This window comes from Phalacrocorax aristotelis, chromosome 1, assembly GCF_949628215.1.
Source record: "Phalacrocorax aristotelis chromosome 1, bGulAri2.1, whole genome shotgun sequence".
Taxonomy (NCBI): Eukaryota; Metazoa; Chordata; class Aves; order Suliformes; family Phalacrocoracidae; genus Phalacrocorax; species Phalacrocorax aristotelis.
This window is the reverse complement of record NC_134276.1, coordinates 25453358-25469876: the sequence shown is the minus strand read 5'-3', so window position 1 is coordinate 25469876 and position 16519 is coordinate 25453358. Positions and strand designations below refer to the sequence as shown.

Below are 16519 nucleotides of genomic sequence, written 5' to 3'. Positions count from 1 at the left end.
TTTGTATCTACATATGTGAGGTAGGACACAAGCATCGGAAATAAGGCTAGCCAAATAGAATACCTTTAAGATGTTACCTACCCTCCAAAGAAACTCTATGTTAAAACTAATTCCAACTTATTACACGATTGCTAAAATACTGACAGGCAGGGGTAGAAATCCATATTTGAGAGACTTCCTTCCTTCTTACCTAGATACTATAGTAGGCTGCTATCTTGAAAGAATATGCAACATACATCATCATTACAGAAATCAAAGTGCTACTAAAAACCACACCATGACTGTAGTGAGGCACTGGAAAAAATGCAAGCATGAAACCTTTTTGTTAATGCATACACACAGTATGATATTATGTTTATCCTGCCTATACAAATATAATGGCACTTGGTGAACCCTGTGCAGAGATCAGATATTTTAGACAGCGGATTTTGAAGAACTTCAAAGAAAATGGGGTGGATTTTTTTTTCTGTATTTCTATCCCAGTTGCCAACATTCAGCTTCTTACTTTTCCACTAGCAAAAAAATATCAGAAGCTGTACTGTATGTAATGAAGCAGCTGTCCTAAGTATGTTGGACAAACCTACTGATACAGCAGGAAGTCTACTTCTGTCAGCATTAGGAAATTGCACCTAAATTAGTAAACATTTTTCATAAAGGCAACATCCAACAAAGATGCAAAGACTGGTATAGAAATCTATACTACAGCACGAAACAAAAATGCATTCACATTCTTCTGCTCCTCCTGATGGACAGAGGGTCTTGGTCAGGTGAATGTTATCATTTTGGTCCTCACAGAGCCAGCAGACTAGCAGGATGGCCCATATAGAATTTGTCTTAATCACGTGTTTGTAGACACGCTGCCTTGGACAAACACAGTGGTATACCTGAATGTGTTTCTTTAAAATGTTCTTCATAAAAATATGCACTGCACCTACCTTTATGACGTACAGATGTACCGCTCTCTACAATACATATATATACACACAAATATATATATATTTAAACACAAATATTAAAAATCTTTCCATCCACAAAGTCAGAATCTTGTATGCCTGGGGTATACAGTTTTAAGATACATGCACGCTCTTTCCATTACATATCCTGTGTGCACAAGTGTTAGAATATTCACACGTATCAACATACTTGGTTTTGTACTTGTATTTGCATAGGATGAATGCATTTAAGAACTAACCCCACGGAACCACAGGGATGTAAACTTGCAGGATCCAAAACCTATTGTGTGTTCACAAACGCACTTTGATAATCTGTCAAAATCTACACATGCAAAAAAAACCACCACCACCACCCCCCCAAAAAAAAAAACAAAAACCACCACAAAAAAAACCCCACACAAAAAACCAACCCAAAAAACCAGTAAGAAAACTGCACACGTACCTCTATGAAGTTTTGTTAGTGAGATGGTTTTGTTTTTAGGACTATCAGATGACAAATGCTATGTCAGAATGAAGTATCTTCAAGCCTAAGTTTTTTGCAAGTTACTCACAAATTGAACATATTCATTTTCAGTGGAAATGTCTTTAATATGAATGCTTTTTTGTAAATTCTAATGTTTTTGTTCACATAGTTCAAAATGTCAACACAGAAAATGTCAAAATATTTGAAAAAGGGTTCAGTTGTCCTAGAAAATAAAGTCAATTGGCAGAGTCAAGTATAGTTAATACAGGATTCTAGATTATCCTAGGTGGACGAGGTGTACTCACATGAGAACTCTCAAGCAATTCCATGTTTCCTTCCTATTAGTGGATTAGATAGCCCTAAATATTAATTATCTTGGTTGGTGACAAGTAAAAAGTCCCATGCTTCTGGAATCATAGTGAATTATTCTTAAATATTAGTATCAAGATTACAATCACTGTTTGTGTTTTACATATGAACTACAGATCACTGGAAGTTTCCGGTTGCAATGCAGCAAGAAAAGGAAATGTAACACAAATAAGCTTAACTTGCTGCAAAGTACAGCAAGATACTTCAGTAATCCCATAAAAATTTCATACCGGAACTTGTTACAGTGAGTTCAATTTGATCTTTTAATGTAATACAGTACATTTTTATAAACTTAACATTATCATTGCAGAAGAGCATGCTAACTGACTGTTAGCGGTTTATCTTTTATACATAATTATACTCTACTGTAGCTACTGTATGCAGATTTCAAAATGTTAGTACATAAAATATTCATTTGTCTTTATATGAGATGAGAATGAACTTAGAAGAGGTTTGAATATAAGAATGAAATATTTGCTGTGCCTATTTCTCAAGAAATAATGAATTACACATTATAACCCAAGAAATCAACATTTAAATTGCAAAACTATAGTTTAAATTTACGTTAAACATTACTGATCATAATGTGCATCAATATTCAGTGAAGTTTAACCTAACCATATTTATGCACATAAAGCCTCAAGAGTCTGCAGCAGTTTCAGCATCAGTTTTTCATATTTTTGTATAAAATGGACTTAAAGGTACATCTTTCATAAATGTTTTCAGTGCAATTCTGTCAAAGAGGAAAATATAAAGCTAGCTTTCAATCATTTTATACCGTAGAAAACCCCAACAACTTGCATTTGCACTGCTGAAGCACAAGTAAGCCAGTTCCATTATGCGAACTATTTCAGAGAGTCTGGAGAAGAGGAGGCTGAGGGGAGACCTTATCGCTCTCTACAACTACCTGAAAGGAGGTTGTAGTGAGGTGGGGGTTGGATTCTTCTCCCTAGTAACAAGCGATAGGACGAGAGGAAACGGCCTCAAGCTGTGCTGGGGGAAGTTTAGGTTGGCATTAGAAAAAACTTCTTCACCAAAAGGGTTGTCAAACATTGGAACAGGCTGCCCAGGGAAGTGGTTGAGTCTCCATCCCTGGAGGTATTTAAAAGAAGGGTAGACGTGGTGCTTGAGGATATGGTTTAGTGGTGGACTTGGCAGTGACAGGTTAGCGGCTGGACTCGATGATCTTAAGGGTCTTTTCCAACCTTAATGATCCTAAGATTCTATGAAATCAACCTTTTGCCTTTTCAGGCAGTGTTTCCCCCCTATCCATAGGTATAAATGTTGAAAAGCTGAATACTGGGGTGGGGGGGAAGTTAAGCTGAGGCAGAATAATCTGTTTAGAATACCTTTTTCCATTGGTAACAAAAAAAAAATGCGTAATGAAAAAATTCTAAAAGGCTTTTTTACTAGTGATCTTAGTTTGGAAATTGGTAAATCTGTGTTTTAGTATTATCCTTTCCTCTAATCTTTACAGGCCACCTTGCAACTATAACTTATTTATTGATGGATTAGATGAAAATGCTCCATTATTCAATCAGATAAAATTTTCCTAAGTTAGAAACTGATTTTTTCCCATGTTGTCAACTGTAGGGCATCAGAGTGAGAACAGCATCTGAAATAATATCTGCTTGGCTAAACATAGTGTAGCAACCTTTACATTTTGGTTCAGAGACACAGTTTGTAAACTGTAAAACTGCATACAGGATGCTGCTTTAAAGTATTTTGTTTCTTTTTTTTTTTCAGATTATACCTAAAAAAAACCCCAAAACAAAAAACCAACCAAAATCCAACCTCTCCATGGTAGCACAAAATAAAAATGGAGCTTCATTCAAATCTTGAATACCTTGACTGCAATAGTCAACAGCTGGTTATTCAACAAAAGTTTAGCTCTTCATACCAAAAAAAACTTGGCTCAAAAAAACCAAAAACAAAAGAAAACAAAAAAAGTACAATAAACTCTCAATAAAAGGATCTCTCATGAGGCAACCTACCATATACTACTGCTAGATACGAGTTTCCAAAAAAACATTACATCCCATTTTCAGCACATTTTTCATAAACATGCAACTTCACTATAAAATACAAAACACTTGGCTCTCAAGAACAGCTTTATAAAGACACACTGCATCAATAAAATTTCTTTGTGATTAACTTTACATTGTAATAAGAACTGTATTTTCACTAATGTTTATATATCAGATTTCATATTATAATGTAATAATTTGCTCTTTGTGAACTTCATGTTCAGAAGGAAATATCTATACACATTAACATACTAGACTATTAAAAACTCAGTTACAGAATTTTATTGATACAGTAGATTAATAAAAACTGATAAGGGAAGATAAAATGGGTAGGGTGTTCAGTACATTATTTAATAACACACTTTTAAAATTAAAATATTTTAAATCCTTTTTGAGTTTTCAATGCCACTAGAAGTCCAGAAAAGTCTGGCATCAATACTGAGGTGTAAAACAAGTCAAACAACTTCTTTCACAATTTGCATCTCTTGTATTATTCTATCCAACATAGTTCAACTGCAAAAGAAAGTAATTTAGCACCTCTGGTGATAGGTAGGTGCCTAAAGGTAAACACTAGGTTAGATTCATGAAGGAAACAAAGACCATTTTTCTTTTCTTCTTCTTCTTCTCAACAAATAGTGGCAAAAGAAAGTGGCACTATTTGCTCAACTGATTTTTTTTTTCACAGTTAAATGTCAACAAGAGTACAAATACGAACACTGACAGATATTGCTTGAGATCAATTTTCGACAAACTCTGTTCTTTTTAAATCAATAGATCCAATAAACAGTGGGGTACTGTCAGTTTAAAGCCGCAGATAAAAGCTATACAAGCACTTTAGAAGTCAGAAACATTAAAAAAAGAACTATTTACAGTTTTCTTCTTTAGTTCATATGTCTACAAAGCCAGCGCACATTACACTTCACAAAAATCCACAGTTAATGATATCAACATGTGTGTGGCTAAAGCTTGTGACCTAGGGACTGCAAATGCAGGGGCAGTAAAAGTAAAATAGGTTTTGTCTTTTTTTTCAGCAACCCCATTTGTGCACTAACAGCTTCATTCAGTCTCAAGCTTTATGTTAAAAGCATTCTTCAAAGCTTTCACCTGGAAGGTGGATAACTGCATGCTCGCTCATCGTCTTTCCCTTTTGGAAGTTCTGCGACGGACCTGTTTGGAGAAAAAGTGTTTTATATGGTTTTACAGAAAAGTTTTGAAAAATTCAAGAAAAAATATATTTTAGAATGGAAAAAATGCTTACTTTCACAATAATATTTGAGAAATGCTATACAGTGTCACTCATTACTTATTTTATCACAGGTACAAGTCTCAGTCAATGACTAGGACGTAACTTTGATGTTACTGAGCCTGCGTCCTTCAAGTATTCAGAAATAATCGTTTCCTTTTTCAGAGTTTTCATAAACTCAGATGCTCCAATCATCAGATGGGTCCAAAAGTGTGAAGGCATTCACAGTTACATTTTTTAGTATTACTACAAACATTACTAACGTATTTGTATGAAATAAATACAAGAATAAACTTATTTTAATGTATTTGTATATGCTAGTAAGAGGAAGAAATTGGTGTAGGATTCTGCTCCAAGATTCCATACTTATTTTCTGGTATTATTCATTTTGTGTGCCTGTTTTGTATAAAGAAACTTTATTATTATAATCTAGCCGAGAAGAATGGGCATGAGTTACCTGGAAAATAATTCCCAAGAGGTACTACACAACTCAGGCAGACAGATAACAAAAGCGATACAGAACAGAAAGTTTCAGATGCTTGACTAAAACTGATACTTTCTAAGAAATGCAGCTGGGAAACTACTGCGCAGCGACACTACACAACAATGGCAGCTGACAACCACTTCATTTTCAAGGAGGAAGGTTTAAGTTCTAAGAGAATGACTTCTCCTGTTCTTAACATCAATACACAAGAGGACACCACAAAGACTCACAGAACGTCTCAGGTATTTCTCTTACATTGATTGTGGAAACTTCCTCTTCTTCCATTACTTCTTCCTGGGGAATGTCATCACTGACAGGTGAACCACTCTGAAATACATCCATCTCTTCACTAGATTCATTCTCTTTACTGGCTGCTTGTTTGGAACGTCCCGCACGGCTACAAACAGAAGAAAAATAAAGATCAGTTTCACAGCATATGGGTTTGCACCTGTAGAAACCATATGAGAGCGAACATTCTAGTTCACAGGAACAGCAGCCTTAAAATTTCATGTTATATAATACTTCTACCATATATACCTATCTAGTTCATCCATACACGGAATAGAAGAAGTGAAACTAGGAGGCTGGACAACAGCATTTGAAAACCAAATTCTTCCAGAATAAAGGGCTAAGAGTACAAAGTTGAACAATTTTTGCATCTACAGACAAGACAGATTGTTCCCTTCAGTGCCAGAATGCAGGCCAAAGGCAGCTGACACAACAGTAACCAGCGAACAGGAAAAGCCAAACAGCCAGAGATGAGTACTCGGGGTTTCTTTCTTCTATTCAACTCCATGAATAGATGCACTCTACTTCCGTAAGAGTTCGGACACAACACAATTTGAATAACTGCATCTATATTTTTACATGCCTAGAAGGACCCATACTGCTATTTATGAAATTAACACTATAATGAACCTAAATGCAAATCTTCCAAGCTAGCTCATGCTAAGAACTACGGATAATCAGGATAACAATACCTTAATCAGGATAATCAAGAACAATCCGTCAAGAATATCTTAAATTGTATGTTAGTCATGGGAGCTGAACCACAAGCAAAAAGTACCCATTTGCTTAAAATGAGAACTAGTTCCCCCAAGCCTTAATAAGATTAAAACAAAGCCAAAAAACAACTAGGTATGTATCCAAAACTACACAGCTGCAGCCACATTACTGTTTTGGTTTGGGTCATTAACACAGTTCAGAAGCAAATCACTGAATTGTCTCGCTTACTGCACTCTGGTTTGATTCATGAAGCTGTTTTGGTGCACCCAAACTAGGTGACTTCTTGGGATTAAATTAAACGAGGAACTCTGTTCCAGGCAGAAAACAAACACACCTCAGTCCCCAGTGGGGGCACACAGATCCAGAACAACTGTCCTCTGACAGCATCAAACCCCACATGCGGAGGCAATTTTCAGTCCTGAGAACAACACTAAAATCTGTACAAAATAAAATCTCCAAATTGGACACTGTAATTATGGTATAGTGAGGGTTTCAGCACCAACCAACCAACATGACATCCTTTGAGAAACAATACAAATTAGCCCAACTCAAGCCTTCCATGGCTGACAGAAGCAACAGAATTGAAAAGGAAACAGAATTATTCACAAACTAGGTTCATCTTTTCACATATTACAAAAATAAGCCTGTTCACATGCGCAAACTAGTAACCCAATTAGGTAATAGAAATAGGTTACACGCTGTCACCTCATAGGTAAAATCCCAAATTCTTATGCCAGATCCAACCCCAAGGAACCCAGAAAGTTTTAAAAGCATTTGGATTAAATATATTCTATCTTGCAGTACATAGTGCTGCTCAGTCTATCAACTCCCTTCAGTTAAAGCTGCTGTAGATAATGTATGTAGAAAAGGAAGAAGGGTCTGACTACAATCAACTTTGAAGACTGAAGGCTGAGGAATTACTGCAGTCTCACCTTTTTCTTGAAGATTTGGAAAAAGGACAGTCAAAAGGGTGGTCTGATCACAAAAAATAAAATAGCAATATTTTTTTGGATGAAATCTGGAATAGACCCAACAACTCTGAACCCTGAAACACCTTACTTGGGCTCCTCATGCCAGCAGCAATGTACGTACACGTGAATGACAGCTATGCCTGTTACTGGTCACATGCACTGACAGAGTTTACTTCGTTTAAAACGGGATAAAGAAACATGCCGAGTTCACTGATTTTACTAAGAAGTGAATCAGAAGCTACTTAAGTATTTACTAAAGGGCATCTTTCACAAATGCCACACAGCACATCATGCAACAAGAAGCTGTTGGCATGTGTTCTCTGCATGGCAGTAGCAGCTTCCAGCTCTTGTTCCACTGCACATGCAGCAGGGACTTCTGTAATAACCAAGACGGCGTTGGGACTCATGTTTCTGGTTACAGAGTAAAGGAGCAGGAGAGGTCTGGCCTGAGGTAGGGAAACGGAACACTGGAAAGGTCAGGAAAATACGCGTTTGCAAAATGCCAGGACACGCGATCTGGTGTTAAACCAGAATTTGAACTGAGGGTACAAGCTTGTTCAGGCAAACATCTCAATATGGAAAAAACCCAAAACCAGTAAGCCCTTAAGTCCTGTCTACTTGTACACTTGTGATTTACATTCATTGCATATACATGTACTGAAAAGGTAGAGATACGTGTGGTTTCCTAGAGTAGGCACAAGAAAATGAAGCTAGCCACAGAGTTTACTTTTACTTTGGAGCTTAATACGCCTCAGAATTTTCAAGAGCTACTATCCTTCATAGATTGTAGCACATTTTATTAATTTGGAAAAGATTCAAGTGGATAATAAGAAGGCCACAAATTAGAAAGTGAGGATTAATTTAAGGAGAATCAGAATAAAATTATTCTCCTCAATACTGTTTCACCATAATAACGATTTGATTCTTCCTCCCTGCCCAAAACAAAATGGGAGCACTTCTTGCTCCTTGAAGTTCTAATAAAGCCCTATCTTCAAAGCCCTCATGTGCTTTATTGACTTTTCTCCTAGAAGAGCAAAGCTACGTATATGCTACCTGAGCACATTAACTTGTAGCCTCTTGCTCTGATTTGAGACGCTCTAGGAGAAGCAGCTAGGGAAGACATTTTAGAAATAACAATGACAATTTATTTTCAACTGTCAATTAAAGTATTCTGAAATATTTTCAGTAAATGATTGGGTGCACAGAGGCAAATTTTCACTAAACACAATTTTAGAAAATATTCACCACTTACACTTTTTTTTGCTGTGATGGTGGTGTTTTTGATGGCCTTCCTCGTCTTTTCTGTGGCGTAGACTGTGCTGATTCAACTGTACTAGTTTCAGATGGTTCTGCTCTGTTTTGAGGAAGACCCAAATTGCAAAGTATCAAATTATAACTAATGTCCAAAGATAAAAAAGATGCAGCTTACAAGAAGACGGACTCACCTTTGCGGTGTTCTTTTCGGTGCCCTATTTTGCCTGCCTTTTGGTTTTTGTTCAATGTTTTCAGTTTGCCTTTCTTCCTCCTCCTCCTCCTCTTCTGCTGCAGCTGCTGGCGTTTGTTTTTTTTTGCTCCGTTTTGATGACTTTGCTACTGGTTCTTCCTTTGGTGTTCCCCCATTATTTGCTTTGGGAGGGCGTCCTCTTCTCCCTTTCTTTGGTGGACTGTTCTGTTCATCTTCACTTTCTATTACATCTTCTTTTAGCCTTTTTTCCTCTTGCCATTGTGATTCATCAGATTCTGAAACAACTGCAGGTCTCTTCCTTCCCCGTTGACTACCTCTAAGCTTCTGTTCTTGACCCAGTTTGTTCAGGTCATCTATGCTTAGTTTCTCTTCTGAATCTGTGATGGCTGCTTTCTTCCTTCCTCTAGGCTTCTCCATCTCTGACTGAAAAGTTAAAATTACACCTTTAAATTAAAAAATTAAACTGCCATATTAAACCTCCATGTATGCAAAAGCTATGTAAAGTCCCACCCAACAAGACAAAGAGTCTTCAAGCTACACAAGCTGCCTGCTAAGACTATCATATCCATTTCAAAAACCTTTACAAAAGTATAAACACATACATACATGTAAAATGCCAGACAAGAGAGAAAGAGATTATTTCAAAGGTGAGCAGTTAAAACACTGACGTGTGGAAGGTCTTCCTCTTTTGTATCCTCAGCTGTGGCAAACGTAATTGGCTAGAACATCCATAACTACATTTTCATCAAAAGGAAAATATAAAGATACAGAGGATGGGAATTAACAACTTGTGGCTTCAGCCCTGTTGTGAGCTGCAGGGTGCTTACGCCTGGCTCCCACACTGGCAGTGGCAAGACACTAATACAGAAGAGAGTGGGCAACCTGAACTTATAATTGAAGAATGAAAGCACAAGAATTAGTGGTAGCTGCCAAAGCACTCTGTCAGAGCTGCACCAAGACTCAGCATTTGCTCTGTGCAGCAAAAACAACACCCAAACCTTAAATGAGTCATAAAATGGTTTGGGTTGGAAGTGACATTTGAAGGTCATCTAGTCCAACCCCCTGCCATGGGCAGCAATACCTTCTACTAGATCAGGTTGCTCAAAGCTCCATCCAACCTGACCTTGAACACTTCCAGGGATGGGGCATCTACTACCTCTCTGGGCAACTTCTTCCAGTGTCCTGCTATCCTCACTGTAAAAAAATAATTCTTCCTTATTTCCAATCTAAACCTAACCTCTTTCAGTTAAAAACTGTTACCCTTTGTCGTGTCACTACAGGCCTGGTAAAAAGTCTGTCCCCATCTTTCTTGTAAGCCCCCTTTATGTATTGAAAGGACACAATAAGGTCCCCCCAGAGCCGCCTCTTCTCCAGACTGATTAACCCCAACTCTCTCAGCCTTTTGTCATAGGAGAGGTGTTCCATCCCTCTGACCATTTTCATGGCCCTCCTCTGGACCTGCTCTAACAGGTCCATGTCTGTCCTGTAATAGGGACCCCAGAGCTGGACTCGGTACTCCAGGTAGGATATCACCAGAGCAGCGTAGATGTGCAGAATCACCTCCCTTGACCTGCTGCCCATGTTTCTTTTTATGCAGCCCATGATACCCTTGGCTTTCTGGGCTACAAGTGCCCATTGCTGGCTCATGTCCAATTTTTCATCCAGCAGTGCCTCCCAAGTCCTTCTCTGCAGGGCTGCTCTCAACCCCTTCATCTCCAAGCCTGTATTGATCCTGGGGCTTGCCCTGACCCAGATTCAGGACCCTGTACTTGGCCTTTTTGAGCTTCATGAGGTTCACATGGACCCACTCCTCAAGCCTGTCAAGGTCCCTCTGGATGGCATCCCATCCCTCTAGTGTATCAAGAACAGTAGAACCTTTTCTGAATCGTAAGCTTTCAGAACAGAAACTCTTCTGGAACTCAGAAAATAATAATTTTAAAAAAAAAAGAGAGTTTATGACCTCTGGAAGAAGGGGCAGGAAACTCAGGAGGACTAGAAGGGTGTCATGAGATCATGCAGGGAGAAAACTAGAGTGGCCAAAGCCCAACTAGAACACACAAATCTATGGGGCTGCGTGGGATCCACTCAAGAGTACTGAGAGAACTGGTAGAAGTGCTCACTAGGCCACTTTCTATCATATATCAGCAGTCCTGGCTAACTGGGGAGGTCGCAGTTGACCAGAAGTTAGCAAATGTGATGCCCATCTACAAGAAGGGTCAGAAGGAGGATCCAGGGAACTACAGGCCTGTCAGTCTGACCTCGGTGCTGGAGAATGTCATGGAGCAGATCATCTTGAGTGCTATCAGGCAGCACATACAGGACAACCAGGGGATCAGGCCCAGCCAGCATGGGTTTATGAAAGGTAGGTCCTGCTTAACCAACTTCATCTCCTCCTATGAGGTGACCCACTTAGTGAATGGGGAAGGACTGTGGATATGGTCTACCTGGAATTTAGCAAAGCCTTTGACACAGTTTCCCACAGCATTCTCCTGGAGAAACTGGCTGCTCACGTCTTGGACACGGGTACTCTTTGCTGGGTTGAAAACTGGCTGGATGGCTGAGCCCGAGGAGTGGTGGTGAATGGAGTTAAATCCAGTTGGTGGCCGGTCACAAGTGATGTTCTCCAGGGCTCAGTGTTGGGAACAGTCCTGTTTAAAATCTTTATCAATGATCTGGACATAAGTATCAAGCGCACCCTCAGTAAGGTTGCAGATGACACCAAATTGGGTGGGAGTGTGGATCTGCTCAAAGGCAGGAAGGCTCTAGAGAGGGTCACGGACAGGCTGCATCAATGGGCCATGGTCAACTGCATGAGACTCAACAAGGCCGAGTCCTGGGTCTGCACTTGGGACACAACAACCCCATGCAACACTACAGGCTTGGGGAAGAGTGGCTGGAGAGCTGCCCAGCAGAGAAGGACCTGGGGGTGTTGGTCGACAGCTGCCTGAACATGAGCCAGCAGTGTGCCCAGGTGGCCAAGAAGGCCAACAGCACCCTGGCTTGTGTCAGAAATAGTGTGGCCAGCAGGAGTAGGGAAATGATTGTCCCCTTGTACTTGGCACTGATGAGGCCACACCTCGAATACTGTGTTCAGTTTTGAACAAACTCACCTCCCCACTACAAGACAGACATTGAGGTGCTGGAGCATGTCCAGAGAAGGGCAGTGAAGCCGGTGAAGGGTCTAGAGCACAAGTCCTATGAGGAGTGGCTGGGGGAACTGGGGTTGTTTAGCCTGGAGAAAAGAAGGCTCAGGCGAGACCCTGTCATTCTGTACAATTACCTGAAAGGAGGTTGTAGTGAGGTGGATGTCAGTCTTCTCCCAAGTAACAAGCAATAGGACAAGAGGAAATGGCCTCAAGCTGCACCAGGGGAGGATTAGATTGGATATCAGGAGAAATTTTTTCACCAAAAGGGTTGTCAAGCACTGGAAGAGGCTGCCCAGGGAAGTGGCTGAGTCACCATCCCTGGGGGTATTCAAAAGACATGTAGATGTGGCACTTAGGGACATAGTTTAGTGGTAGACTTGGCAGTGCTAGCTTAACTGTTGGACTTGATGATCCTAGAGGGTCTTTTCCAACCTAAACGATTCTATGATTCTTTACCTCTCCACACTTTAGATCTCTAAAGTGCACAGTATAGAGCCATAAACAGTGTCAAGATTTCAATAAGGAGCTATCAGGGCCACAAGGACTGCCCCAATCAACCCCTTCCCCTTGACAGAAAGAATTAAAAAATTACCCACCTACCATTTCATGGGGACCACAACTATTTCATTTTGGATCATGAAGTGGCCCAGAAGTTCAAATATTTACAGTATTTCCGTTTCAGACCAATGTGTATTTTAAACTAACATTACTGTATTTCAACACATATAAACACTTATTCATTAGTATTTGCCACATTGCATTTTAATCTACATAATGACAATTATGCCACTTAAAACCAGGTTGAATGTTTTTTTCTCCTTCACAGCTTCCTTGTGACATAAGATTGAAGTCAGCTTACAAATATATGTCTCCATGTTAGCCATAAACTAGTCAAGAAATGCAGAAAGAAATGATAGAAAGGATATGGGGGAAAAAAGTAAAAGATGATGAAAGACAAAGAATTACAGTAGAAAAAAACATGAAAGAAGTTTGAAAAATGACGACATCTCCTGCCAGTTCATGACTTCACTGACAAAACTGTTGATCTAGATCAGTGACATCTTTGTTCTTCCGTGTTCTATTTGCTTTTGCAGTGATTGTGCACATCCATCATTGCAGCTGCTTTTACCAGGTAAGTAGTTGTAGCCAAGTTTCAAAGGTTTCTCCCTCAGATTAAAGGATGTCCCACAACCTTAGAACCAATGTATTACTCTGATGTAATCTGAGCAAATATCCTGAGTAGTGACATCTTTAAAGCATGGACTTTCTGGTCCCTGATTAAAATTCTGCTTCTCAGTTAATGCTTGTTATAAACTGCTCCTCTGCTCCAAGAAGAGGAGAGTTCTGAATCAATGACCTTAAGCAGCTTGCTTACACAAAGTGAAATAAAAATGCCCTCAGAGTATTTGAAATACTAAACTGCATTTCCTTTATCTCTTAGCTTTGTCCATTACCAATTTAACCTAGTGCTTCTAAACATGAATTGCATGCCAGCAGCTGCTTGGACTCTCAGACTTTAAGGTTTACAGCTGAAGTGAGATACCAATACAAAAAGGATCTGAAGTGGGGTTTGAGTTTGGTTGGGGTTTTTTGTGTGTTTGTTTTTGTGGGTTGTGTTTTTTCTCTCTCTCTCTTTCTTTCTCTCTTTCTCTTTTGACAGGAGATTCCTGATTTTTCTGGTTTGTTATAAGTTGGTTTGCTTTTCCCACAAGATATCACAGCAAAAGATGGTTATTTGCACTTCAAGAGAAGCCAAAATTCAGGACATTTTTACTAGTCAGTGGCTTATGTCCCAAGCAACCTAGAAGAAAAATGCAACAGACTGACATAATGGGAGTATAGAGAAATGCCAGAAACAGTAAAAAAAAAAGTGGCAGTGACATCAGACGTAGGACATACTTAAGGCATTCTAGAAAATACAATTGTAATGAATACGATCTTGTTTGTATTATTACTTTTTCATGCATATCTGAAATACTACAAAATTTACAAACTACCAATTGTTATTAAGGCACAAAGAACCAAAATTCACTAGTGGTATATGAAATTCTTATTATTTGAACTGCTCTTAGAATTACAATTTTTTAGGTGGTTTATTTTTCTGTATTCTGTATTCTGAGGTGTAAATACTGCTTGACACAATATTTAGCCTGTTTATAATTTCATTAACATACTAAAGCACTACATCTAAGTGAGAGTCCACACCAGTTTTGATATCCTCATTAGGAACCTTTAGCATTACTTATCTCCAAAAATACATAAATCAATCAGTAAGGATTAGTAAGGACAAGGCTACCACTTTCAAAGGCCTGCCACTCTCAAAGGCTTTGACTTGGATAGAATAGGAATAGGAGTAGAATATTCGCAGTTGGAAGGGACCTACAATGATCATCTAGTCCAACTGCCTGACCACTTCAGGGCTGACCAAAAGTCAAAGAATGTTATTAAGGGCATTGTCCAAATGCCTCTTATATACCTGTCAGGGGTGGTTGGTGGTCATTCATTAAAATCCCTCTCTGACACACACATGTAATTTCTCCTGAATGATCCTGACACTGTAAAAAAACCCAAAACATAGCAATGACACCATTCTGGTGTCCCTTGGGGTTCATTGTTATCACAGAACAGTTTGTTTATCTAACAGCATAGGCAATTTGCTTGTTAATCATGAAGATTATTTTACATCCTATGGGATTGTATTGGTCTATAAGTACCCGTTAGCTAGCTCACTCTGCCCTAAAAGCCTGTTGAAGGCTGTATTATGCACAGCTTTAATATCATGCTGCAACTTCTACTTGTGATTCCTGGCATTCAGAACCAAGCATTTTCTTGCCTTCGCTGCAGTACAAGTTGCGTGCAAGAAAACAGAATCCACATGGCTATTCAGATAACTCTTCCTTGAACTTCTAAATCCAATGTCAAATCATGATGCCCTCTTGATGTTCTAGATAACCAGGAGAACAAACAGGTGCTACTCCTTACAGCTGTTGGAAGGGAAAACACAGCTGGCTGGAAAAGGGGAACATGCCTTAGCACCAGTGATGGGACAGTACAAAAAAGGTGATAATTATAATGCATCAACACTGTAATGAGGTATTACCACTTTCCTAGCTACAAGCAGGAAACCATACACAACACACACAGCCTCAGAATGTAATCTGAAGTTTCAGACACGTTAAACCACTCCTCCAAAACTCCAGTAGAGTTGATCATTCCTAAACTAATCCAATTAATCCTTCCAAAGCTACATTTCAAGTAAACATCAAGAACACATACAAAAAAAAAAATCTCTACCGTATAATGAGGAACAGGAGTCCAAGGAAGCTATCAACTTGAACAACGTCCCAAATGCTTCATGAACAAATCCAGAGAATGAGACAAATCGTGGACTAATTCTCATCAACCTAGCTCTAGCAGACTCTACCCCTGTCAATATTACCAATATCCTGCAAATTATAACTGATAATCTTGAAAGCTTACAGGACTTGTCAGTATGATACAAAGGTCTGTACGCACGCAATGTACACATGGAAAACGGGCAAACGGAACCTTTTTTCATTGCATTTTCATATCCAACTCTAAACATGTTTTCCAGTAGTTTACAACATCAAGTCAGTTTCATGTGTCAGTGTATTTTCTTGAATTACATGAAGTACAATCATATTAATTTTTATTTTAAAGTCCTGGTGACTTAAAATGAAACATTTGCAATGCAACCAAACAGCTCACCCTTACAAGATCAGAGTCGTCCCTTTTGTCAGTTTTCTTCCCTGGTAAGGGTGAAGCCAGCGTGAATTCTTCATTTTCACTGTGGTCCATTTCAGTACTGTCAAGCCTAGAATGGATAAACATTTATTCTCTTCATTATTATAATGTAGTGGGCAATCATTTAAAAAAAGACATATATATCTATTAAGAACAACAATCTTCAGAAGAAATCTATTCCTAAACCACGAACAATCTGGCAAAAAGAACCTTTCACACTGGCTATGATAGCCACCACATATCACAAGTCAGAACATCTAAGTCTCAGGACAAAGGTGTCAATCATAAGCCAAGTTGAATTTTCTTTTTTCACTGGGAAAGATAAGCAGCTTTTTGAAACATGAGAGCGTCACTGAGTTACAAGAGATCTGTGCGTTTGTATACGTTTGCATACACTTTCATATACCAAAGATCCCCACAGACAGACCAGTCAAAGCACACACACTTTCCTATGGTGAGGTCTAGGCAATAAAACAGCAGATTTAAATTTCAGAGACTAGCTCATCCCTCAGCTTTCTATTATTATTTAGGGCAACATTTTCATTTTTATTTCAGTTTCTACATATGTAAATGTGGACAATAATACCTCCTGCATATGTAAAACACTGAGACCCACAGATAAAATGTA

General features: G+C 38.9%; 1 protein-coding gene across 4 annotated transcripts in view; it reads right to left on the bottom strand.

Annotated features, from left to right (window-relative positions):
* Window positions 1-4078: 4078 nt before the first annotated feature.
* The window catches only part of PDS5B (PDS5 cohesin associated factor B), a 110651-nt gene continuing 98210 nt past the window's right edge, over window positions 4079-16519 (bottom strand). The window contains exons 31-35 of one of the 4 annotated variants that reach the window (XM_075084797.1): window positions 15856-15961; window positions 8961-9403; window positions 8768-8869; window positions 5795-5936; window positions 4079-4979 (exon numbers count right to left, since the gene is read on the bottom strand). In XM_075084797.1, coding sequence (XP_074940898.1) covers window positions 4944-4979; window positions 5795-5936; window positions 8768-8869; window positions 8961-9403; window positions 15856-15961 — 829 coding nt within the window. In that variant the 3' untranslated portion in view covers window positions 4079-4943. The remainder of the gene's footprint in view (window positions 4980-5794; window positions 5937-8767; window positions 8870-8960; window positions 9404-15855; window positions 15962-16519) is intronic. The other 3 variants (XM_075084806.1, XM_075084816.1, XM_075084820.1) reach the window with 3 other exon arrangements.